The sequence below is a fragment of the Hyperolius riggenbachi genome, chromosome 5, assembly GCF_040937935.1.
Source record: "Hyperolius riggenbachi isolate aHypRig1 chromosome 5, aHypRig1.pri, whole genome shotgun sequence".
In the NCBI taxonomy this organism is placed as follows: domain Eukaryota; kingdom Metazoa; phylum Chordata; class Amphibia; order Anura; family Hyperoliidae; genus Hyperolius; species Hyperolius riggenbachi.
The window spans coordinates 226,890,719-226,917,900 of NC_090650.1; the positions used below are offsets into that span (position 1 = coordinate 226,890,719).

Sequence of the window (27,182 nt, forward strand, 5' to 3'; positions counted from 1 at the left end):
TTTTGGTTTTTAAGATCGAACGAACATTTATGGTTGAATTGGTGCAGAATAAAAGAAGAATTTGAAGTAATGGCTGTACTTTGGCTTTTACAAGTTAAACAGAATGAACTCTACTTGTTAACCAATACATAGAACATTTGCAAATTCTACTACTTCAAAATATTCTGTGGCTTTTGGAACATTTGGTTTCCGAGCCTTGTAGATGATGATGATAATAATAATAATAATAATAATGAATAGCTTTACAAGGGCAATCAATTTGCAGGATTGAGTGTGTGCAGAGACAGAGATGCAGCACTGAACAAACTGTCCATTGTTGGAAAACGGTTATGTATTATAGAATTTATGTTTAATGTTTGTACCTAATTGAGCACACGGTTAATAAAACAAGACAAAAGATTCAAGCATGTAAAAAAAAAAAAAAAAAAGTAACACTATATTCTCCTAATATTAGATAACACAGCAACACAACAATTGTAATTTCATGTTTAAACTTTCCAGAAAGTGATGGTGTGCTGCTCATAGGGGGCAGAAATAATGGTAGCTGATACCAGTGTCCCACGAGAAATCTTTAAGCTGATCACACTGTTCGTGGGTGTGTTTTTATATAAGGGCTGTTGTTGCTGTCAGGTTTTATTACTATCTGCCAGCAGTAAAGATGATGACCAGCAGGCTCACAGTAGATCAGACAATATGAACTAATTACACAGTGAGTATCAATCTTTTTTTTTTTTTTCTATTTTTGAACTTCTCACTTTGCAATGGATTAGATTTTTATTTCAGGTAAGTTTCTCTCTTTCTGCTGGTAACATGAGAATTTTTTTTATACTGTATAAAATATCCTAGTACAAAATGGCACTGAAAGGAAAAAAAATAGCATAAAAAATATACATTAAACTATCATCGTTTTAAACATTTAAACATTTCAAGAACACACATTTTAAACATTGAAGAACAAATACATGTGCACCATCTGAAGGTTTCATATAGCCACAATGCATGGTTATAATGTGATGCCAGGTACAAATCTCTACATTCCATGATAGTGGATAATATATCCATTTCCAGGTAATATTTATAAGAAACATGAATCACAATTGTTCTGTAAACAGGTCAGGTCACATGCACATCCCATAATCATTCATGCTTGCTAGAATTTCAGCATGTTTCCTCCTCTATGGAATCAGGGATTAAGAAGGTGGATGATCCTCTCCTCTACCGGCCTTGTATCTCGCCATGTCTTCTGGAAAAGCTTTGGACAACTCTTGGATTAGAAGGTTTTTAAATTTCTGTAGAGTAAAGTTAAATGAAAAACATCAAATAATTTACTTTAGATTTATTAAAAGGAGGTCCCATACGTATGGACATTCCACAAGTGATACAGCTAATTTGTGCAATAGATCTACCGTATTTTTCAGACCATAAGATGCTCCGGACCATAGGATGCACCTAGATTTAGAGGACAAAATTCAGACAAAAAAAAAAGCTAAACTTGGTGCATCCATGGTGCAGGGGCGTCTTGTGGATGTTCTCCCCTCAATTATATCCCCCTTGTACAGTTTGTGTCCTGTTCCTCTTATATGTCTCGGTGGATTTGCTTCTCCCTCTGCGATTACATGTTCCCCAGCAACATGTGGGGGCAAACTATTATGTTATTAAAGTCAATACAATAATGTGTATTGAATTCCATATTTAAAAAAAAAAAAAAAAAAAAACCTACAAAAAAAATGCTTGAAAATGATTTGAAATTAATTGACCCACTTTTTGCACAGAAATCCTGAGGAAATTGAACGCCAGGGAGGTTAACGTATCTGTATGGTTTGGTGCAATAAGACTATCATTTTTAACCGTGCCCAGAGCTTCTATTAACCTTTTTACATGATGTTCCAGCATAGGGGTATATTGTATGCAAGTAGTGCCCATTAAGTTTACTGGGCTTTATGCAAATGATGTAATTTGCATAACTCATTAGTATATGTGCAAAAGCCACGTTGTCTGCTGCACAAGGTGCTGGTTTTTATCATGCGAGTTACGCAAATTACATAGCATCCTAAATAATGTGTGTGAAGCCTGGTAAATCAGTTTAACGGTGATAAGTGGAAATACCCCATAGTGTGTTCCCTATGAGACAAACACCAGATTCACATGTGATCTGGTAAGAGACTGTCGATTTGCTTAAAGAGGAGCTGTTAGGTATAAGGTCTCAGAGAAAATAAACACATATATCAGTAGCTAAAGATTGGCTGTACTTACATTACATATGCATTTCACTGTCCACGTTTGGATTTCACAGAATTTGTATATAGTATATGCAGAGATAGATGCTCCTGACAGCTCATGGCAGGCTCCATGTTTTTCTGTCAAATGTGTCGTCATGTCCTGCCTGCTTCCTGATCACAGATAAGCTTGTACTAAATAACACAGTGTGCAGTGAATATTAATGAGCCATGTGGCTAGGAACAATAGCTGACTCCTGCAGTGTACTCTGCCCGAGATTTATCAGTGCTACGTGCTGGACTGATTACACAAGCTGCTGTAACGTCTCATTAGCAGCCGAGGGGAGGGCCCCAGAATGCTTTGCAGTTTAGTATGCGGCTTGCGTCTTTATGGGTCTATAACAGCCTTTAAGATAAGCACACATCAAAGGTAACTAAGATTTTTATCTTCACTAATTGCTTTTGGGCTTCCTTCTAAACTGTTTAACACAGGAGAATAGAGGTTTAAATTAGCTTCTGCAGCCTGACAGTTACTCTTTAATAGCAATTTGTTGTGTAGGATTTTTTCCAGCAAGTATTATAACTAATATCTTACAGTTGGAAAACTAAGTGGGGTGTGAGAGAAGAAAATATTTGAAAGGTGGAGAAGGATATTCACTCCGTAACTCTGTGGTGATAACCTGCAATAAATTACTTCAAAAAGGTCAGTGCATGCTGTAACTAGGAAGTAGAAAAGACTAATAAGTGCAGCTGAGATATTTACCTGAAGAGAGGGAAACCTCAGGATCCCATTGAGGCTTCCCTCAATAGGATGTTGTACAAGAGGCCCCGTGCTACTGCACATGAATGGCTGTGTTTGTAACAGGAGAGGAGAGCGGCCTCTATGTGGAGGGGGGCCGTACTGAATAGGGGGGGGGGGGGAAGCAGAGCACGGAGGCAAGCCTCACTAGAACCTTAAGGCTTCCCTCTCATTAGTTGTAGATCTCTTTTTGAACTGGTTTGTATAACACCCCATAAAAGTGGCAACCCAAGCACAACATAGTTCCGCTTCTTACACACAATTTCTGCTACAGGCAAACTTTTATATGATTAAACAGAGGTGATTATTGAGACACAATAATCAAAATGCTTTATTTGTAAACCTTTTTTTTTGTACACGAGCTTCGGCTCAGGTACACTTTAACATGGGCTATTTATTTATTTTGATATATTTAAAGAGAACCGGAGGTGGGTTCTAAGAATCCTAATAGCACACAGAGGCTGGGTCTGCATATAATGCCCCGCCTCTGTTGCCATACAGCGTCCCTCCAGGCCCCCCTGCGCTCTGCTCTTCCCCCATAAATCACACAGCTGTGCTAGCGGCAAGCAGCGTGTCGCCAGCCGGCTGTTTACATCTGCCCATCAATCCAGCTGCTCCCCCGCCTCCTCTAGGTCGCAGCTCCCCGCCAGCGTCCCTTCCCTCCAACCAGCGGGGAGGGAAGGGATGCGGGGGGGGGGGGCGACCTAGAGGCGGCGGGGAGCAGCTGGATTGATGGGCAGATGTAAACCGCCGGCTTGCGACACGCTGCGTGTCGCCAGCACCGCTGTGTGATGTATGGGGGGCAGAGCAGAGCGCAGGGGGGGGCCTGGAGGGACGCTGTATAGCAACAGAGGCTGGGCATTATATGCAGACCCAGCCTCTGTGTGCTATTAGGATTCTTAGAACCCACCTCGGGTTCCCTTTACGCATTTATATAGGCTAGTTAGATGTAGAAATGCTTTGTGTTAGCCATAAGTTTACTAAGCTAGTGGTTCTCTCATACTGTCCCTTTAAAGAAAACCTGTAACGAGAAAAAGTTCCCCTGGGGGGTACTCACCTTGGGTGGGGGAAGCCTCCGGATCCTATCGAGGCTTCCCCGTCCTCCTGTGTCCCATGGCAGTCTCACTGTGCCCCTCCGAACAGCAGAGATGTAAATATTTACCTTCCCGGCTCCAGCGCAGGATCGGCTCTCCGCTCGGATAGCTGTCGGTCCTCTCTACTGCACAGGCGTAAGTCTCCTGCGCCTGCGTAGTAGAGTGGACCAGACAGAGATCGGCTATTTCCGTCTATGTCCGTGCTGAGAGCTGCAACAGCGCCACCCACTGGAGCCAGGGAAGTTAAATAAATCTAGCTTGTTAGGCTTGTCGAGCCAGGATTGCCGGAGACTTTGCAGGCAATCCAGCGCTGGCTCCCTCAGCTACAGGGGAGGGGGAAGCCTCATTGGGACCCTAAGGCTTCCCCTTCCCGAGGTAAGTACCCCCCAGGGGACTTTTTTTCAGTACAGGATCTCTTTAATGACAGAGTGCTTTGTATGCAGTCTTTGTATTCACTCACTGCTTTTTGTAGCAAAAAAAGGGTAGATCAATATATATATATAAAGCAAATGCAATATGTCCAAGCTTACCTTCAGTGTATCAATTTTACCCTTTACATGCTCATTCTTAGCTAGTGCTCTCTCCAAACACTCCTTGGTGTATAGCTGGGGGTTGCGACCTTGGTCAATATAACTGAAAAACATGTTAAAAAAAATAAATAAACTGTGAGATAGGTTAAAGGAGGGGTGTGACCTGATTGAATACAAACAAATCTAATTAAAAAAAAATACAAAAAACTTTATTACTTATCAAAAATGTTAAAACATTCAGCATGAAATAACACCCACCAAATGGCCCCCATCCACATAAACCCACCCGCTCCCCCTGATCCCCCCAGACCTCCCAGTTAGGCTGCTCTAAAATGTTAAAAATAAATATTATGGTGCGCTAATTGTACTGTATGTTTATTCATCTTGAACTAACAAGAGATGTTGGTCAATGACGTGTACCGGCTTTCTCCCACTGTGGGTTGGCATTTAAAGTATGCCTGAACTGAGAGGGATATTGTGGCTGCCATATAGATTTCCTTTTAAACAATACCAGCTGTCTGGCAGTCTTAATCATTCTGGCATCAGTAGTGTCTGAATCACACAGCTGAAACAAGCAAGCGGTTAATCCAGTCAGAAACCCCCGATTCCCATACTTGTTCAGGGTCTAAATCGCTAAGTGTAATATAGACAGAGTCACAGCAGGACAGCCAAGCAACCTGCATTGTTTAAAAGGAAATCAATAGGTCGGCCTCCATATCCCTCAGTTCAGGTGTGCTTTATGCCCAGTTCACACTGGTATTTCAAAGCCAAACGGATCCGGTAAAGCCATCTCATGGACCTGGTAATGTTGTGACGCGAGAAGCAAGGGGAAGAGAAAAAAGCCTGGGTAAGAAACCCTCCCTCCCTCACCCACCCACCCAGGTACAGTTTAGCATCCCCAGTCCCCACATCCCCCCACCCCAAGTGGAGCATCCACACATCCCCCCACCCCAAGTGGAGCATCCACACATCCCCCCGACCCTCACCCCCAGTGAAGCATCCCCACATCCCCCCCGACCCCCACCCCAGTGGAGAATCCCCACATCCCACCCAGACCCCTACCCACAGTGGAGCGACCCCACATGCCCCCCCCCCATACTCCCAACCCCAGTGGAGCGTCCCCACATCCCCCCCCCCTACACCCACCCCCAGTGGAGCGTCCCCCCAGACCCGCACCCCCATTGGAGCGTTCCCACATCCCCCCCAGATCCCCACCCCCAGTGGAGCATCCACACATTCTCCCCCCAGTGGATTTTGGCCCTTAGAATGGTCTATTTCTTCACTAGAAACATTCCGTTCTCTCACTGCCCCCAATGCAGGGCTTTAGCTTTCTGGAAAATTTGCTGCTGCAAGAAAGTTGCGGTCTGTTCAGCTGAACAGACGGACCGGATCCATTCAAACGGACACATGTGAACAGTTCCATAGATTAACATTAGATCCGTTCCGTTTGTACAGTGTACGGTTCGTTCAGTTCTGCGAACCGACAGTTTTTAAATGCAAGTGTGAACCAGACCTAAAGGAAATCCTACAGTGTTCTCCCCAGAATTATTTTCCAGCCGGGTGGCATGAAATAGTAGCCAGGTGGCATGAAATAGTAGCCGGGTGGCATGAAAAAGCAGCCGGGTGGCATGAAAAAGCAGCCGGGTGGCATGAAAAAGCAGCCGGGTGGCATGAAAAAGCAGCCGGGTGGGGAGAGATGAAAATGCAGGGCAACTCTGCTTACAGCATAGGAGGTGGTGAGGAGGTGAGCCAATGACAGCCGGGTGGTCACTAAATCTAGCCGGGTGGAGCACCCGGCTAAAAGAGCCTGGGGAGAACGCTGTCCTATCACACGGCAGCCTAGTAGGCAAAGTCACATCTCTATGTTGCCAAATTGTGCAGCTGTTCATCAAAGCTTTAAAGTGAAATTTGATTTTTTTTTCTCCTTTTTAGATTTGGCTAGAACAAGGAAGAGACCGATCTTCTGTAAGGCTCTTACACCTACCTGTATCCTATCTAGATACATTTCTATGATGCCCTGTCATGCAGATTTGGGACACAGATTGCAATTTACTTCAAAAATCTGTTAAACCAAATTAAGACTGAATCAAGGTAGACAGGAGGCACCAGAAGTATAAAATCAGATAACATTTTTTTAAAATATGGAAGTGGCCCTATTCCACTGAAGGGCGGAAATCCTGGTGTTTCTTCCAATCTACAGAGAGCAACTTCTTAATCCTGAGTGGGGACAGGCTTGTTCTCCCCACCTGCCGTTAGTTACACTGGTTGCCTGAGTGGTAACCCTGGTTTGTGAGTATCCCTTTACCTACTCTTCCTTTCTCCAACCTAAACCAATACATACTGCGTCATATCGGACTGTTGGTGTCCTTGTTCTTTTTCTACCAAATTAAGACTGAAGGGCCACACAGATTTGCAATAATCAGAGGTTTACTACACACCCTTGTTATAAAGGGGCACCATAACACATAGTGGAATGTATTACATTAATCATGATACTCAATTTTACATTATCCCGGTTTCAGCATCCGAAACACTTTCTACATAGTTACATACATAGTTACATAGTTATTTTGGTTGAAAAAAGACATACGTCCATCGAGTTCAACCAGTATAAAGTACAACACCAGCCTGCTCCCTCACATATCCCTGTTGATCCAGAGGAAGGCGAAAAAACCCTTACAAGGCATGGTCCAATTAGCCCCTAAAGGGAAAAATTCCTTCCCGACTCCAGATGGCAATCAGATAAAATCCCTGGATCAACATCATTAGGCATTACCTAGTAATTGTAACCATGGATGTCTTTCAACGCAAGGAAAGCATCTAAGCCCCCTTTAAATGCAGGTATAGAGTTTGCCATTACGACTTCCTGTGGCAATGCATTCCACATCTTAATCACTCTTACTGTAAAGAACCCTTTCCTAAATAAATGGTTAAAACGTTTTTCCTCCATGCGCAGATCATGTCCTCTAGTCCTTTGAGAAGGCCTAGGGACAAAAAGCTCATCCGCCAAGGTATTATATTGCCCTCTGATGTATTTATACATGTTAATTAGATCCCCTCTAAGGCGTCTTTTCTCTAGACTAAATAACCCCAGTTTATCTAACCTTTCTCGATAAGTGAGACCTTCCATCCCACGCATCAATTTTGTTGCTCGTCTCTGCACCTGCTCTAAAACTGCAATATCTTTTTTGTAATGTGGTGCCCAGAACTGAATTCCATATTCCAGATGTGGCCTTACTAGAGAGTTAAACAGGGCAATATTATGCTAGCATCTCGAGTTTTTATTTCCCTTTTAATGCATCCCAAAATTTTGTTAGCTTTAGCTGCAGCTGCTTGGCATTGAGTACGATTATTTAACTTGTTGTCAATGAGTACTCCTAAGTCCTTCTCCAAGTTTGATGTCCCCAACTGTATCCCATTTATTTTGTATGGTGCTAGACCATTAGTACGTCCAAAATGCATGACCTTACATTTGTCAACATTGAATTTCATCTGCCATGTATGTGCCCATATAGCCATCCTATCCAGATCCTGTTGCAATATGACACTATCTTCCTGAGAGTTGATGATTCTGCACAATTTTGTATCATCTGCAAAAATAGCAACATTGCTCACTACTGCATCTACTAGGTCATTAATAAATAAATTGAAGAGCACTGGACCCAGAACAGACCCCTGTGGGACCCCACTGCTAACAGTCTCCCATTTTGAGTACGATCCATTGACCACAACTCTTTGTTTTCTGTCCATTAGCCAGTTCCCTATCCATGAACACAGACTCTTCCCCAGTCCTTGCATCCTCAACTTTTGCACCAGACTTTTGTGGGGAACAGTGTCGAAGGCCTTTGCAAAGTCCAAGTATATCACATCTACAGCATTCCCAATATCCATATTAGCATTCACTACCTCATAAAAGCTGAGCATGTTAGTCAAACAGGACCTGTCTTTAGTAAACCCATGTTGATGCTGAGAAATAAGATTATTTTCTACTATGAAGTCATGTATAGTATCTCTTAGTAACCCCTCAAATAGTTTGCATACAACTGATGTTAAACTTACAGGTCTATAATTTCCTGGATCAGATTTTTTGCCCTTCTTAAATAATGGGAAAACGTGGGCTGTACGCCAATCCACTGGGACTCTGCCAGTTGCAAGAGAGTCACAAAAGATAAGATAAAGGGGTTTATCTATAACTGAACTTAATTCCCGTAGGACCCGAGGATGCATGCCATCCGGGCCAGGTGCCTTGTCTATTTTTAATTTATTTAGTCTTGCCTTCACTTCTTCCTGCATTAAGTATTTAATATTACAGTTAGAAGATTGAGACTCTTCTGCCTCTGTAGTTTGCAACAGTGCTGTTTCTTTTGTGAAGACAGAAGCAAAGAAAGCATTTAATAACTCTGCCTTACCTTGGTCATCCACCATTGAGTTCCCATCCTCATCCTTTAGGAGTCCTATACAGTCAACCTTTCTTTTTTTAGAGTTAATGTACTTGTAAAACTTTTTTGGGTTAGATTTGATATCCTTAGCGATTTGTTTTTCAGCTTCAATCTTTGCCTGCCTAATTTCTTTTTTTACAATTTTTATTGCACTCCTTATAATTGCTTAGCGCAGCCTCGGTCCCCTCCTGTTTTAAGACCTTATAGGCATTCTTTTTCCTCTTCATTTTATCTTTAACCTTTCTATTCATCCATAGAGGCCTTTTGTTATTCCTAGACATACTGTATTTCTGTAAATTGTAAGTAACCCCAGCCTCACAGAAATGGCTATGTTGTTGCAAAGCCTTCTCCTCCCAGAGCACTCTGGGAGACCAGGGGCCATATGCAATTCACTTTTTCTAAAAATTTTCCTAGGTGATCATTTTCATCTTATGTTTAGGATAACTTTTTAGCACTCAGCAATTGAAAACGTACTAAAACGTAGGTGAAAAAGAACTGTCAAAATTAGACTGAGTATTTTCTTGCTTGTTGGTGGCTTGAAAGGCATTTTATTGATAAGGTATGAAAATATCACCTAGGAGAAAAGTCAGCAGAAAAAGTGAATTGCATATTGGCCCAGGAGTTGTTTCAGATCCCTTTGGAACACACAAAAAAACAAACATTCCGCAGTGATGCTTGCCAGCAGAGAAGATGTTGCCACCTGTCATAAGTTAAATGGGGGGGAGGAAATATTTTACCATGAGCAAACACTGACTAAAAGATTTATAATATTAATATTGTAAAAAATAAGTCATTTTATTAACTTCAGGAGAGTTCCCCTTTGATGCCCCATTTCAGACACAAAATATAGGTAAAGGCTGCGCATCCCTGACCCAATACTGTACAATTGAATGGTTAATCGCTGTGGTGCACACCGCCCCCCCTGGACTAAAATGTACGCCCGCATCCAAACAATGCAATACTGGTCTATGGAGAAATTTTAGCTTCCATCATAGTTTTGCATGCAAAAATATAGATCTACTGGACATCTGCACCAACGTTGAGGTAAATCTCCAGAGCAGATGTCCTAACACTAAACTGACCTAAGTTAAAAGCAAATGTCTTTACCCTGGCAGCAGCTACGCTAAAATGTGTAACTTACATTCAATACAGACAGCAGAAAACAAAGCAAGCGCTCACCAATATGGGCCGCATCTGAATGACTCACCACCTCATATGCACCGCTTAAATAGCTCAAATACACACTCAGCAATCAGACAGATGCAAAAGTCATTTTATTAACTTCAGGAGAGTTCCCCTTTGATGCCCCATTTCAGACACAGATGTTTTCCTATATCCGGCACTCGGAGATTGTTTTTATTTATCTTGAAAGGACAAATATAGTGAAAAAAAGTAAGCAGTTAGAGAGTCTCAAGCCAAAGTAAATTCCCGTTTTTATTGCCCACTTATGTTAACCTCTTGAGGACCCTGGGCTTAAACCCCCCTAGTGACCAAGCCATTTTTTACAATATGGGCCACTACAGCTTTAAGGCCTTGTTGCAGGGCCGCACAACTCAGCACACGAGTGACCCCCCTCTACCCAGATGTTTGAGGTTTTTTTGTAAGTATTTGATTTAATTTGTTTTTAATTAAATTTGCCTATTTTTTTTTTTTATTATTCTTGTAATCCCCCCCCCCCCCCCCCCAGCCTATTAGCGTGATCGGCTGTCATAGGCTTCAGCTCTATGACAGCAGATCACTTGTCTGCCTCCCAGGGGGACAGTCGTGTCACACGGCTGTCCCCAGTAAAGCTCTGCTGTAGACTGCAGCGCTATACAAAATAGATAGTGGTTTCGCCGTCTAACATTCTCCTAGTGGCAATCGCCACTGGGAGAATAATGACAGCGCGGAGATCTGTCATTTATGCGGAGATGCGTGCGCATCGGCGCATGCGATCTCCTGCAAATCCCCACCCCAGGACTTGATGCCAATTGGCGTTAGGCGATCCTGGGGCTGCCGCGCGGTCACACGGTCATAATGGGGTTAAGCAACAGAGTATCCAAGCAGCTCAAGGTGACCCAAACTACTAGGATTGTATAGAGGGATAAAAGAGACCGAAAAACCCTCCTATTAATAAGCAATGCTTGGTGAAATTTGTCTTCTTAAAAACGGAAGTAAACTTGCAATAATTCAGCTATAAGTGAACATTTGCGGTAACCCACAGTGCACCACTACTGAATATGCAAATTATCTCTTTTCACCCCTGTAAGCCAGGCAAGCATCCAGAACCGCTGGTGTATAGCAAGCCTATAGCTGAAAATATTAGACAGCCACATCAACCCCACATGTAGGCAGCCTGTTTCGGACTTTTGGTCCTCATCAGTACATGGCAGGGATTGATATGGCTGTATGGTGATAGGGCTTGGACCAGTACAACAGAGTAACCAAGCAGCTCGGGGTGACCCAAACCACTAGGAATGTGTAGGGGGATAAAAGAGACCGAAAAGCCCTCCTACTAATAAGCAATGCTTGGTGAAATTATGTTACAGAATAAGACCATAGTTGATTCGCCACAACAGCGCAACAGAACAAGGTTTTATCCCCCCAAAATCCTAAGGGCAAAATTCTCCCCTCGCTTCCTGGAGGAGGCAGAGCTACAGCCTGCCTCCAGTCAATCTCTCCCGATGACCGCCTCTTCCCGCCCCTCTCAGTGAAAGAAGACAGAGGGGAGGGGAGAGGCGTCAATCAGCAGAGACTGACTGTACTAGAGGCAGAAAGTCGTGGAATCTGACTTGCACCGGGATTTTAGGGGGATAAAACCTTGTTCTGTTGTGCTGTTGCAGCAAATCAGATATGTTCTTATTGCTTAACATAAGTGGGCAATAAAAACAGGAAATTATTTTGACTTCAGACACTCTAAGATCTGACAAAACCAACAGGTTGTGGACAAGTCCATCTCCTCATGGGAGATTCTCAGGACTTTCTTTGCTTTCAAAACCATTGCCTGAATAGCAGTTGCTAAGTCTAACTGCCAAAATAGTAAGACACCAGCCAGCCTCCCTACTCACTTGCACACTTTTTTGGCAGTTAGACTTAGCAACTGCCTTTAAAATGCTTTTCAAAACAAAGTAAACAATGAAAATCCTCCATGAGGCGATGGACTAGTCCAAAACCTGTCAGTTCTGTCAGATTTTAACTGCTTAGTTTTTTTGCTGTAGTGGTTCTTTACGAACCTTGCAATCTTTATTTTAAAATCAAAGACTTTGTGACAGTGGTCCTTAAAATGGCTATGGTACAGTGAAAGGCATCAAAACCGTGGGATGTCATATATCAACAAAGGAAGAGAAAACTTACTCGAATACTTCCAAAGGCACAGTGATCTCATTAATCTGCTGCCGACACTTGTCTATATCCTGCAAGCCAGTAATCATGAAATTTCTGCAGGAGATAAAGATATATTATTATAAAAATAAATAAATAAAAACAGAACAGGACTAACCACGTTGTAACTTCAACCTGCACAAACAGTGAAAGCATTTTAAGAGTCTCAACACCCTCACTGAAATGTTCTTAGACTTGCAAGGATTTAAGCAACCTTTACAACATATTCTTACATGTGTCTGTTGTTAAAGGAAATCCAAGTTGAAAATAGACTGATGAGATAAACCATTGGAGCTAGCCTCCTACTCCTAAACTTACTTTTTAGAATCTCCGTTTTATTTTCTGTGTATTAGCTAAAAAACACAAGGTTTAAAGAGACCCAAGGTGGATTTTCTATAGTAAATGGGACACAGAGGCATGTTAGTGTGGTTATTACATTCCTCTGTGTCCTTCCATCACTCCCCCGCATCCCCTCTGGCCGCTACTCCCCCCCCCCCCCGACCCCCCCAAAAAAAGTTAATGACGAGTTTGTTGCTAGCTTGTGTAGGAAGGGAGGGCCATCCTTTGCTGGAGCGGGTCTACTGTATACCACCCCCTCCAGCGTCAGGAACTCTTCCATGCCTCTCCTCAACTGAGCGAAGGGGAAAAAAAAAGTGAACGAGAGGAGATACCGAGCCTCCTCAGAGCTCAGGCCCTCTCGTGCACTACCCTCAGTGACATGCTGTGACCCTCGGAAGTACTTCCGGCGTCGCGGCCATCTTGAAAATGTTTATTTTTTTCTTTATCAGCTGATGGATGAACGGAGTGGCAGAGAATGGCATGAATTGGTTCGTTAGGATCCTGAAGATGAGCTGCATCAGGTAGTAGTTTTTTTTTTTTTTTGTTTCTTTTTCAGGAACATCACCTCGGACTCTCTTTAAAGTGAACCTGAACTGAGTAAAATTATTTAAATTAAACACATGATGTATAATGCAAATGAATATTACATACCTACCTCACCATCAGTTCATCTCAGAAGCTCACTATTTTCTTCTACAGCAATTCCTTCCAGTTCTGACAACATTTTGTCAGAACTGAAATATACAGTATCAATGTATATCAGTTGCTGTCAGTTACAACTGAACGCATAACTGTTGTGCAAGGTAATGTCTATGTCTCTCTATGGCTCAAGTGGGTGATATTACAGTATAACAGTGCGCTGACCAGGAAGCTGTAATGGGATAACAGATATTTTCAAAATGGAGGACAGAGATTCCATTGACCACAGTGGACGAACAGGACGCGGGAGAGGAGAAAGTGATTGAAGAGTAGACTACACGGGATGTAAGTATGATGTGTGTATGTTTATTTTGACTTTTGTTTGCTTTAACCACTTTACCCCCGCCTGTACGGATTTCTCCGTCCCTTTTTCCATCCTTTAACCCCCAGGGACGGAGAAATCCGTACTTTCCGCGCTCCCGCCGCTGCCCGTGCTACCGCTCGTAAACACGCCGCCCGCCGCTAGTAAACACGCCGCCGCCCGCTCGCCCGGAGATCAATGAACGGGAAACTCCATTACCGTTCGTTGATCTAAGCCCCGCAATGATCCGCTGCTCTCCGAAGGACGCTTGGAGGTCGCATTAAAACAAAAAGTTACTGTGGCCATCTTGTGGCCAAATAGTAAAACTACACCCTACACATTTTTCACATACAAATAAATTACTTTTACACAAAAAAATTAACTCATTACCTCCCACACTCCCAATTTTTTTTTTTTTTTGTAATTAAAAAAAAAAAAAATTAAAAAATGTACAATAAAAAAAATTACATAAATAGTTACCTTAGGGACTGAACTTTTTAAATATTTATGTCAGGAGGGTACAACACTGTTACTTTATAAACTATGGGCTTGTAATTAGGGATGGACGCAAAACTGAAAAAAATGCACCTTTATTTCCAAATAAAATATTGGCGCCAAACATTGTGATAGGGACATAATTTAAACGGTTTTATAACCGGGACAAAAGGACAAATACATTTCATGGGTTTTAATTACAGTAGCATGCATTATTTAAAAACTATAATGGCCGAAAACTGAAAAATTATTTTTTTTCCCACATTTTTCCTATTTTCCCATTAAAACACATTTAGAATAAAATAATTCTTGGCATAATGTCTCACCTAAAGAAAGCCTAATTGGTGGTGGAAAAAACAAGATATAGAACGTTTAATTGTGATAAGTAATGATAAAGTTATAGACGAATGAATAGAAGGAGCGCTGAAAGGTGAAAATTGCTCTGTGGTGAAGTGGTTAATGTTGTATTGTCTCAGATGACTGATGCCGTCTTTCAGTGTCCCATAAGCTAAAATGTATGAGTTATTGACCTTATCTATCATCTGATCTCAGAAGCTGCTCTATTCCAGGAAAGTGTTTTATGGTTGTAATTCCTTATTAATAAAGATTGCTACATTCCGTGGTCCCGACTGGAGAGAAACTTACTTTCATATCTGAGGTTTAACTCTTTCCCTCAGAAAAAGAACAAAAAAATGACACAGCATAGTTATTTGTTTGCCTGGCACTGTACATGTCTATAGCATCATGACACCTCGGGTACACTTTAAACTACTGGTACAAGGTAGTGTACTAAGTTTCTGGAACTGTGTGCCAAGTAGGGCTGGCTGTTATCTCAAAAGACATAGCATATTCGCATCTTTAGATGTACAGTGTCATCATTCAAACTAATGTGTTGCAAGTGGGGCATTGTGAGAACACAATGCTGCAAGCATTTTTGTCAGCAACGCAGGCCCATTCACTGTCTTTTAATGTGGTGAGGGCTGAACTGGAAACACAGTATCTGCACTGCAGTAGAATGCACAGCCACTTGTGTTGAACAGTGTACCTCAGGCCTTCACCTGGAGGCAGGCTACTACAATAATGCAACAGCTTAGTCTCCTCCAGAGCCTTCTGGGAGAGAAGATTGGTTTATGGTAGCAATACCTCTTGTGCCAATTGTCTGTTATAGAAGGTGCAGGGAGCAGCTGGCCCATGGCTGGTACACTAAAAAAAACTTTGGAAAAATGCCCCTCTCTTCAAAAAAAAAACTTAAGTTTATGTACTGTTTTCCACAACAGCCAGTTCTAGAATAATAGATTATTAGGCAGCATGTATATCCCTTATCAAACATTATTAGGCTACATATGTATTATCTGGTAGAAGCTGGGCGCACGGCCGCATCTTTACACCTTAATATTTAATGTGAGCATCTTAAAAATTCCAAGAAAGACAGAAATATTTCTTCAAACAGATGAAACAATAACTTTCTGCCCTGGATGGTAGGAGGAAGTGAAGGTAAAGGGTCAACTTGAGTTTCCAACGTATGGACATACCTTCATCTTCAGTGCTGTCTGAAGAAATATTTTTGTCATTATGAAGTTTCCAAGATGTTCACAATAAACGTTAAGCATCCGAGGTGAAAATAAACTAATGAGCTAAACAATTGTATCTATCCTAGTTCTAAAAATGACTTTTTTTTTTTTTTTTTTTTAGCTATCCCACAATTGTATTTAATATTTAAATCTACTTAAAGTTTTTACTGTTTCATGGCCTCTTCTCAATGGTACACATTCACTGAAGTATGCCAGAGCTAAAATCTATGAACTATTGACCCTTTTTATCTTTTTCCTGCTCTCAGAAGCCATTTACTGCCAAGAGAGTGTTTTATTGTTGTAATTCCTTACCAGCTAGGGTTACTCTATAGTCCGACCCAGTCCCAACCCGGACAGAAACTGTCACTTGCATACCTGATTTGTAACTCTTTCAGGCAGAGAAAGAAAAAAAAGGAAACCAGTATAGTAATTTGTGTGCTTGGCAGTGTAAATACACATGGCTATCTCATGACCCAAGTCATCTCGGATGTTCTTTAACCCTCCTGGCGGTTTGGCAAAATCCGCCAGGGGGCAGCAAATACGTTTTTTATTTATTTATTTATTTTCATGTAGTGAGACGAGGTCTCGCTACATGATAGCCGCTGCTCAGCGGCATCCCCCCAGCCCCTCCGATCGCCGCCGGCGATCGGAGATCAGGAGATCCCGTTCAAAGAACGGGATCTCCTGGAGGGCTTCCCCCGTCGCCATGGCGACGGGACGGGATGACGTCACCGACGTCAAAGGGGACTCCGATCCACCCCACGGCGCTGCCTGGCACTGATTGGCCAGGCAGCGCACGGGGTCTGGGGGGGGGGCGGCTGCGGCGACGCGTATAGCGGCGGATCGGCGGCGATCGGGCACTGCACGCAGCTAGCAAAGTGCTAGCTGCGTGCAGCAAAAAAAAAAAAAAATTATGCAAATCGGCCCAGCGGGGCCTGAACGGTGCCTCCCGGCGGCATAGCCCGTGCTCAGCACGGGCTTACCGCCAGGGAGGTTAAGGAACTGCCAAATATGTTCAACTTTTACCAGGTGTCTTAGAAGTACCTTGTAAGTGGTTTAATTTATAAAGTGTGGTAATTTATAAAGTGCACACTGTGTTGTTTCCGACAAAATTGATCTATCTTACCGCTTCTTCATTGAATAGTTTTGAGCTGCACCTTTGTATTGTGGTGGTTTGGAAGACAACGAGTTGCTTCTCTATGACAAATAGTGGGGTAGCTTTGAAATTAGAGATAAAAATGTATAAAGCCTCTAGAATAGGAGGTGAAGAAATGTTTGATGGTTTTAACAGTAAAAGGAGGGACCTTGCCTAAGCAAATGTCACACACACACACACACACACACACACACACACACACACACACACACGGGACGATGGAAGAAAATTCTGTCAGTTTGAGGTTGTTGGCCTTTATTACTCTTTGTTGGGCAGCTCGGTGGCGTAGTGAATAACACTCTCGCCTTGCAGCGCTGGGTCCCTAGTACGCTTCCCAGCCAGGGTGCTATCTGCACAGTGTTTGAATGTTCTCCTGTGTTTGTGTGGGTTTCTTTCGGGCACTCTGGTTTCCTCCCACATCGCAAAAACATACCCATAAGTTAATAGTCTTCCCCTTAAAACTGGCCCTAGACTCTGATACATACACTTCACAATATAGACAATCGAAGTGATTAGATTGTGAGCCCCTCTGAGGGACAGTTAAGTGACAAGACACTATACTCTCTACAGCACTGTGGAAGATGTCCACGCTATATAAAATACTAAATAATAATACTCAAGAAAACAAGATTATTACAAAGTAATAGAGTTGGAAATCAATTATGTCCTGTAAGTCAAGAATATGTGAATAAGTAGTAAATAAATTAAGGTATTTTACTTTGACATGGACATCTAAAAAGTGTTTAACCACTTCACCCCCGCCCGTACGGATTTCTCCGTCCCTTTTTCCATCCTTTAACCCCCAGGGACGGAGAAATCCGTACTTTCCGCGTTCCCGACGCTGTCCGCGCTCCCGCTCGTAAACACGCTGCCCGCCGCTAGTAAACACGCCGCCGCCCGCTCGCCCGGAGATCAATGACCGGGAAAATCCATTCCCGTTCGTTGATCTAAGCCCCGCAATGATCCGCTGCTCTCCGATGGGCAGCGCGATCATTGTGAAAAACACACACTCATAGCCTCCTTATACTTCCTGCGAGCGCTCGCAGGTCGCAATACACAAAAAGTTACTGTTGCCATCTTGTGGCCAAATAGTAAAACTACACCCTAAGCATTTTTCACATAGAAATAAATGAGGGTTACACAAAAAATTAACTCATTACCTCCCACACTCCCCATTTTTTTTTTTTTTTGTAATAAAAAAAAAAATTCAAAAATTTACAATTAAAAAAAAATACATAAATAGTTACCTTAGGGGCTGAACTTTTTAAATATTTATGTCAAGAGGGTATAACACTGTTACTTTATAAACTATGGGCTTGTAATTAGGGATGGACGCAAAACTGAGAAAAAAATATGCACCTTTATTTCCAAATAAAATATTGGCGCCAAACATTGTGATAGGGACATAATTTAAACGGCTTTATAACCAGGACAAAAGGGCAAATAAATTTCATGGGTTTTAATTACAGTAGCATGCATTATTTAAAAACTATAATGGCCGAAAACTGAAAATTAATTATTTTTTTTCCCACATTTTTCCTATTTTCCCATTAAAACACATTTTGAATAAAATAATTCTTGGCATAATGTCCCACCTAAAGAAAGCCTAATTGGTGGAGGAAAAAACAAGATTTAGTTCATTTCATTGCGATAAGTAATGATAAAGTTATAGACGAATGAATGGAAGGAGCGCTGAAAGGTGAAAATTGCTCTGGTGCTCAGGGGGTAAAACCCCTCAGTGGTGAAGTGGTTAAAGGAAAACTGAAGTAAGAAGAATATGGAGGCTGCCATATTTGTTTCCTTTTAAACAATACCAGTTGCCTGGTAGCCCTGCTGATCTATATGGCTGCAATAGTCTGAATTACACCAGAAACAAGCATGCAGCTAATCTTGTCAGATCTGACAATAATGTCAGAAACACCTGATCTGCTGCATGCTTGTTCAGGGTCTATGGCTAAAAGGATTAGAGACAGGATCAGCAGGATAGCCAGGCAACAGGTATTGCTTAAAGGAAATAAATATGGCAGCCTCCATATCTCTCTTCAGTTGTCCTTTTTTTAATAAGAAAGGGGAGGCTTTTCCCCAGGGCTGTGGAGTCAGAGTCGTGGAGTCGGAGCAATTTTGGGTACCTGAAGTCGGAGTCGGGAAAAAATGCACCGACTCCGACTCCTAATGAATTTAAACTGTAATTAAAATAGACAATATGATAAAATGTTCTATTTCAATAAAGCAGTCCCCGTATTTTTAAAGTCAGATACACATATCTGATTGACTGTATATATGATGTGTACACAGGAATCTTTTATATACACTAAATAACATCTATGCTGTAAGAAGCCTGATGTGTAGCCGTGTCACTAATAGAGATAGTCAACGAGATGCTAATAATTCTGCATTTATGTAAATAAATGCACTCCCATTGCTCATGAAATCAAATAATTTGATATGTTAAAATTTGGTTTGGTGACTACGAATTAAAGGGTACCTGAGATGGATGAAAAGAAAAGTTTTATACATACCAGCCCCCTTGAGGCAAATCAGTCCCTTGCTGTCCTCCTCCACCACCTGATCTTCTGCTATGAGTCCTGGTAATTCAGCCAGTCAGTGCAGTCCGGCCGCATGCCGCTTCCACAGCCAGGAGCGTTCTGCACCTGCGCAATAATGCTACGCAGGTGTAGTACGCTCCCAGTGGCGGAGTGTGTGCATGCGCACTACGCCCCGACTTGCTTAAGTACCTGGACCAATAGCAGAAGATTCAGGTGGCGGAGGAGGACAGCGAGAGACTGATTAGTATGAAGGGGGCTGGAGGAAGCCCCAGGTATGTATAAAATTTTAATTTCATCTGTCTCAGGTTTACTTTGTTACACAGTAGTACTATACTCTACATAGGCACTCCCCACAGAGCTGCAGGGAATCCACTGAGAATGTTGTGCACATTGAGCACAGAGGTGTTGTCTATCACCCATAAACCTAGTTCAGATTGTACATGAAGAATGTGTAATAGAGGAAGAATCCCCTCATTCCCCTGCAGAGTACCTGCACATCATTCTTACATGCACCCACAGTTACATTGCCTAGGCCTGATAGATGTTCTTTGTTCCGGTCTGTACCTTCTACAAGTACTCTTACCAAGGACTAGTTTTAGTCTATGACTAAAAGTATTAGAGGCAGAAGATCAGCCAAATAGCCAGGTAACTGGTATTGTTTAAAAGGGAATAAATATGGCAGCCTCCATATCCCTCTCACTTCAGTCGTCTTTTAAAATTCCTAAGCGTTGGCAGTTGAGATGCATTTTATGTTACATACTTTCAATCAACAAGATTGTAATATGCAAATTAGAGGAGTCGGAGGAAACCTAAACTGAGGAGTCGGAGGATTTTTGTACCGACTCCACAGCCCTGCTTTTCCCTCCCTCCTTCCTCCCTCCCTCTCCCCTGTGCCGTCCTAATCGCCACTTATCCCCGCCTCTCATAGGCATCAGCGTATGAGAGGGCTCCATTCGCCAGCCAATCCGGGGAACAGCCGAGTGTCAGCCATACAACGCTGCAGGAGATCGCAGTGCTGTACAAAGGTAAACAAAGAGGAAGTACTTCCTTTTTCGTCGGAAAACGCCATGCTAGCAGGCTGATCACGGAGCTCCTCTCGGTGAATCGGCAGGGAACGATCACGCATGTGCGCACGTGTTCCCTGCTAAACTGCAGCTCCAGGGCTTAAAGCCAATCGACTTTAGGCAGTCCGAGGACTGCAACTGCCATTGGCGTGACGCAGTCGTTAGGTAGTTAAGTGTTTAGTACAAAGTTATGGCTCAGTGCCAACTTTCTACTTTACTTGAATTGTTAATATTTACCGTATATTCCGACGTATAAGACGACTGGGCGTATAAGACGACCCAACACACACAAGCAATAGAACACAGCAGTACATGCATCCAGCTACATTTGAAATTGGTCAGCAGGTGCTCGTCAGCCAATCAGGATGCACGGTCATACACCCTTTACCTGCCATACCACATCTAGCAGCCATTAGCATTCAGGTGGGAGGCTTCAGTTGGACGCCATCGCAAGATTGCGTCGCTAGCAGGACCGCCCCGTGCAGGCATTCCTCCCACAGGGGTCCCTCCCTAACCGCTCACCTGTCCGTTATGTCCTAGAGCTGAAAGAAAACGTTTAAAAACACACGATTGGTCCACATGATGGCCAGGGGCCCCTCTCACTGGCCGGGGCCCCAAGGCCAACACGCGATACCTGGAGGGGAGTGCAGGTGGGCCTGGACCTCTCACACCCAGGCTCTGGACCTCTCACATCCAGAAAACCCACCAACACTGCCTCCATACTGAATGCTAAATCCAACACACACAAGCAATAGAACACAGCAGTACATGCATCCAGCTACATTTGAAATTGGTCAGCAGGTGCCCGTCAGCCAATCAGGATGCACTGTCATACACCCTTTACCTGCCATACCACATCTAGCAGCCATTAGCATTCAGGTGGGAGGCTTCAGTTGGACGCCATCGCAAGATTGCGTCGCTAGCAGGACCGCCCCGTGCAGGCATTCCTCCCACAGGGGTCCCTCCCTAACCGCTCACCTGTCCGTTATGTCCTAGAGCTGAAAGAAAACGTTTAAAAACACACGATTGGTTCACATGATGGCCAGGGGCCCCGGGCCCCTCTCACTGGCCGGGGCCCCAAGGCCAACACGCGATACCTGGAGGGGAGTGCAGGTGGGCCTGGACCTCTCACACCCAGGCTCTGGACCTCTCACATCCAGAAAACCCACCAACACTGCCTCCATACTGAATGCTAAAGTATGGAGGCAGTGTTGGTGGGTTTTTAAACGTTTTCTTTCAGCTCTAGGACATAACGGACAGGTGAGCGGTTAGGGAGGGACCCCTGTGGGAGGAATGCCTGCACGGGGCGGTCCTGCTAGCGACGCAATCTTGCGATGGCGTCCAACTGAAGCCTCCCACCTGAATGCTAATGGCTGCTAGATGTGGTATGGCAGGTAAAGGGTGTATGACAGTGCATCCTGATTGGCTGACGAGCACCTGCTGACCAATTTCAAATGTAGCTGGATGCATGTACTGCTGTGTTCTATTGCTTGTGTGTGTTGGATTTAGCATTCAGTATGGAGGCAGTGTTGGTGGGTTTTCTGGATGTGAGAGTTCCAGAGCCTGGGTGTGAGAGGTCCAGGCCCACCTGCACTCCCCTCCAGGTATCGTGTGTTGGCCTTGGGGCCCCGGCCAGTGAGAGGGGCCCGGGGCCCCTGGCCATCATGTGAACCAATCGTGTGTTTTTGTATAAGACGACGCCCCAACTTTTCCAGTTAAAATATAGAGTTTGGGATATACTCGCCGTATAAGACTACCCCTCTTCCAACGCACACCAAATTAAAATTAAAATTTAAAAAATCATGTACTGGTGCTGTGTATGAACAGATACTGGTGCTGTACTGTATGTGTTACCTAGTATATAACAGAATACAGTCAATTGACTTGTTGCATTGGTCAACTCTCCTTAAAGAGGAACTTCAGCCTAAACAAACATACTTTCATTAAGTTACATTAGTTATGTTAATTAAAATATATCGGTAATATAATCTCTTGCCCACTCTGTTTTAAAAGAATAGGCAAAAGTTTGTGATTTCATTGGGGCAGCCATCTTTGTTATGGGGGCAGCCATCTTTTTGGTTGAAAGGAGGTGACAGGGATGAGACAGTTCCAACTGTCCCGTGTCCTGATCACCCCTCCCAGCTGCGCACGCTAGGCTTCAAATCTCAAATTCAAAATAATTAAAAAAAAAAAAAAATTGCACTAAAACAGCAGAAGGAGAACAACAACATCAGGAATCCCATCATGCTTTGCACAGCATCAGGGGAAAAATGCCCGGGCAGTTTTCTTCTGTGCAGCTAAAAATGAGACTTGGGTAAGAAAAACAAAGTTCTGATGCTGTGAAACTGTTAAAGAAACACCAAGCCTTTTCAGTGCTGCAGAGTAGATTTTTATTCTGGAGGTTCACTTTAAGTAGACTGGTCAGCTCTCCTTGTCTACCTTGTTTATCAGAGTGGTATGAAAGAATAGATTGCACTCCCTCAGCAGGGAGATCTGAGAGGCGGTAACAGAATAGAGCCTATCACCTGGCATCAATGACACCCGGCGTATAAGACGACCCCCAACTTTTCAGAAGATTTTCAAGGGTTAAAAAGTAGTCTTATACGCAGGAATATACAGTATATATCACCAACATCTTCCACAGCACTGTACAGAGTATATAGCCTTGTCACTTAACTGTCCCTAAGAGGGGCTCACAATCGAATCCCTACCATAGTCATATGTCAATGTATGTAGCTTGTAGAGAAGAAAAAAAAAAGAAAAAAAAAAAAGGAAGAAGACTAGAACTGGAGGTTATTAAAGGAGTCATCAGGGAAAATGTAATAAAATAAGTGCTACTTTCCGGGGGCTTCCTCCAGCCCCAAGCATGTCCCTCGCCGCAGCTCACCCTGCAGCCGTTTGCCGCAGCTCCGTCCCGGGTCCCTGCGATGACGTCAGGGTGACCTCCAGGTCGGCCTGTACTGCGCCTGCGCGAGCGGCGCTGTCAATCACCGCCACGTGGGCCGGAGCGGACTGCGCAGGCGCAGTAGTTCTGGGGACGGAGTTGCGGCAAACGGCTGCGGGGAGAGCTGCGGCGAGGGACATGCTGGGAGCTTGGGGCTGGAGGAAGCCCCCGGTAAGTAGCACTTATTTTATTACATTTTCCCTGATGACTCCTTTAAGCTATAGTCAGAAGAATATTGGCACATATAATACTAGTCCTACCAAGATAATGTCTGAAGTCCCTTTCTATTTTCCTGCACTTTAAGTGATAGAAATACAGCTATGCAAATGAGCTTGTTAAACAGCTTGTCTAATTCCACCTGGTTTCAAAAACAAGAGAAAGGTGGATTTACATCAATATTTCTCGAAGCCGGAGGTAGTTATAAGGGAATAGTGAGTCAGTCATCACACCACCCCTAGGGCTTGATTCGCTAAAACAAATAGCATGCCTTATCAGAGTTAACAAGCCTTATAAAAGTTAACTTGCCTGATCAGAGTTAATACACCTTATCGTTAACACGCCTTATCAGAGTAGCATAGCGAGCACTACGAACTTATGCCTGCTAATTGGTCATGACAAGAGCTCCACTCGTCCTGCCCTGAGCCCTTGTGGGTCAATTCACTTTAAAAGGACATCATCTCGGCACTTTTATTTCCCGATATAATGCCTGTCAAGTGACAAGCAGCCTATTGGGTCAATCAAAGTGCAGGGATAATGTCCTGAATCACACCAGAAACAAGCGTGCAGCTAATCTTGTCAGATCTGACAATAATGTCAGAAACAGCCTGAAGGCTGGAACCCACTAGAGCGATTTTCTGAGCGTTTAGGGAGTGATTCAAACCGCTACCGATTTCCCTAAACACTCAGCTAATGTTAATGAATGGGCCAAATTCCACTGGAGCGATTGCGATTACCAAATCGCAAAACTCAGGACATGAAGCATTTTTGAGCGTTAGCGATTAGCCTTAACGTTTCTGCAATGTAAAGTATATAAACGCTGGCATAATCGCTCATCAAAATCTACACAGAGCAATTTTGCAAGTGTTTTTACATTACTGCACACTGTAACAAAATGAAAATGAATTGAAAGGACCAATTCGAATTAAAACCGCTAATCTCTACACAACCGCTGGCAAATTAATTACACTTTTTAAAATCGCCCCCGAAAACGCTCATGAAATTGCTTCCAAACCGCTCATACAAAATGCTAGCGATTGGCGATAGCGGTTTTGTAGTGGGTTCCAGGCCTAACTGCTGCTTGCTAGATCAGGGTCTATGGCTAAAAGTATTAGAGGCAGGATGCTATGCAACTGGTATTTCCTAACAGGAAATAAATATGGCAGCCTCCATATCACTCTCACCTCAGGTTCACTTTAACCCTCATAATGTAACAAGATATTTCTGCGCTAGCCTACTTTAGGGGACCCAGTAGAAAACATCACAGGGAAATTCCACTAACATGATTGGGTGGACTGCATAGTTTCCAAAAGGTTATAATAAAATATGCCCACACCATTTGCCGAAGCACAATACTTTGTGCTGTAAGGGCTGGTGCACACCGAGCGGCTTTTTCAGCGTTTCTGCAGCCGCTTGCGGCTGCGGATCCGCTTGGCCAATGTATCTCAATGGGGTGGTGCACACCAGAGCAGGAGGCGTTTTGCAGAAACGAAAAATGCCGGGGTGAGGCATTTTTTGGATTGCGGGTGCGTTTCTGCCTCAATGTTAAGTATAGGAAAAACGGCACTTCAGAGCGGTTTTACAGGCGTTTTTGTTACAGAAGCTGTTCAGTAACAGCTTTACTGTAACAATATATGAAATCTACTATACTGAAATCCGCTGCAGCAATCCGCAAAACGCTAGCAAAACGCCATAGAAAAATAAGAAAAAGCGTTTCAAAATCTGCTAGCATTTTGCGGATCTGCTAGCGGTTTTTGGTGTGCACCGGGCCTAAGAGGGTTCTCCAATTGGAGAACTGTTCCCCATGAGGTTTCCTGCTGGGTCCCCTAAAGTAGACTAGCAGAGGTATTTCACTTATCCTACCTAATAAAATACAAGTGTCTCTGCATCCCATGTCCCTTTGTGTGTGTTTTTGCAGTGTGCATGTGCAGGGAAGGCCGCAGAGACACTGAGGAGACCTGGGGGAATGACATGGTGGTAGGCCAGGAGGGGCGGGCGTGTGCAGCGGATGAGCGGTGACAGACCTAGCCTTTTTTAAACATGCTAAGGTCACTAGTAAAACAATAAAAAAGAGAAAAATAAAATGAAACATTGTAAAGTACACTGATCTGGTGAAAGACTAACATAGTGCTGCTTTGTCCAACTTTTAGCCTCCCAATAACTGTATCATAAGCAGTGTTTATAACCAGTGTATTTAAAGGACAACTGAAGCGAGAGGCATATGAAGGCTGACATATTTATTTCCTTTTAAGCAATATAGTTGCCTGGCTGTCCTGCTGATCCTCTCCCTCTAATACTTTTAGCCACAGCCCCTGAACAAGCATGCAGATGAAGTCAGACTAGATTAGCTGCATGCTTGTTTCAGGTGTGTGATTCAAGCACTACTGCAGCAAAAGAGATCAGCAATACTGCCAGGCAACTAGTATAGTTTAAAGAGACTCTGTAACAACAAAAACCTCCCCTGGGGGGTACTCACCTCGGGTGGGGGAAGCCTCCGGATCCTAATGAGGTTTCCCACGCCGTCCTCTGTCCCACGGGGGTCTCGCCGCAGCCCTCCGAACAGCCGGCGACTGTGCCGACTGTCAGTTCAATATTTACCTTTGCTGGCTCCAGCGGGGGCGCTGTGGCGACTTTCGGCACGGAAATAGACGGAAATACCCGATCTCCGTCGGGTCCGCTCTACTGCGCAGGCGCCGGAAACTTGCGCCTGCGCAGTAGAGCAGACCCGACGGCGATCGGGTATTTCCGCCTACTTCGGCGCCGAGAGGCATCAGAGCGCCTGCGCAGGAGCCAGGAAGGTAAATATTGCGTCACGGCTGTACGGAGGGCTACAGCGAGACCCCCGAGGGACGCAGGACGGCGTGGGAAGCCTCATTAGGATCCTGAGGCTTCCCCCACCCGAGGTGAGTACCCCCCAGGGGCCGTTTTGTCGTTACAGTTCCTCTTTAAAAGGAAATATTCCATATTCTACTCAGTTAAGGTTCCCTTTAAAGCACCAGCAACTAAGTCAAATATATATATATATATATATATATATATATATATATATATATATATATATATATATATATATATATATCAAGCATTAGCTTACTTACAGTTTCTGATTAAGGCCAGCCTGGCTGCTGGGCTGAAAATCACTGACTATGATCCCCAGCTGTCTGATGTTTTCTACAAACTTCTCCAGATGTTCTTCCAGGTTATCAAACTTTTCTGCCATGCTGCCTCCAGTCCTGAGCCTCACACTTCAATGAAAGCAGAATATATTTGCAGATCGTCTCTCTATTTCGCAGCAGTCATCCTGCCCTACACACTACACACAGTATCCCATCAGCACCAAATCACTCTGTCTGTCCCCACAAACACGGGAACTGTAATGTAAACCTTATTGGGCTGAAGGACCTCATGACATC

The 27,182-nt window shown here is 43.6% G+C and overlaps 1 protein-coding gene across 1 annotated transcript; it reads right to left on the reverse strand.

Annotated features, from left to right (window-relative positions):
• Nucleotides 1-27,182, reverse strand: MED10 (mediator complex subunit 10). The gene is made up of 4 exons (XM_068236714.1): nucleotides 26,868-27,182; nucleotides 12,412-12,495; nucleotides 4,640-4,742; nucleotides 1-1,289 (listed from the first exon to the last, which is right to left on the reverse strand). The coding sequence occupies exons 1-4, from the start codon at nucleotides 26,987-26,989 to the stop codon at nucleotides 1,191-1,193; spliced, it is 408 nt and encodes a 135-aa protein (XP_068092815.1). The 5' UTR covers nucleotides 26,990-27,182; the 3' UTR covers nucleotides 1-1,190.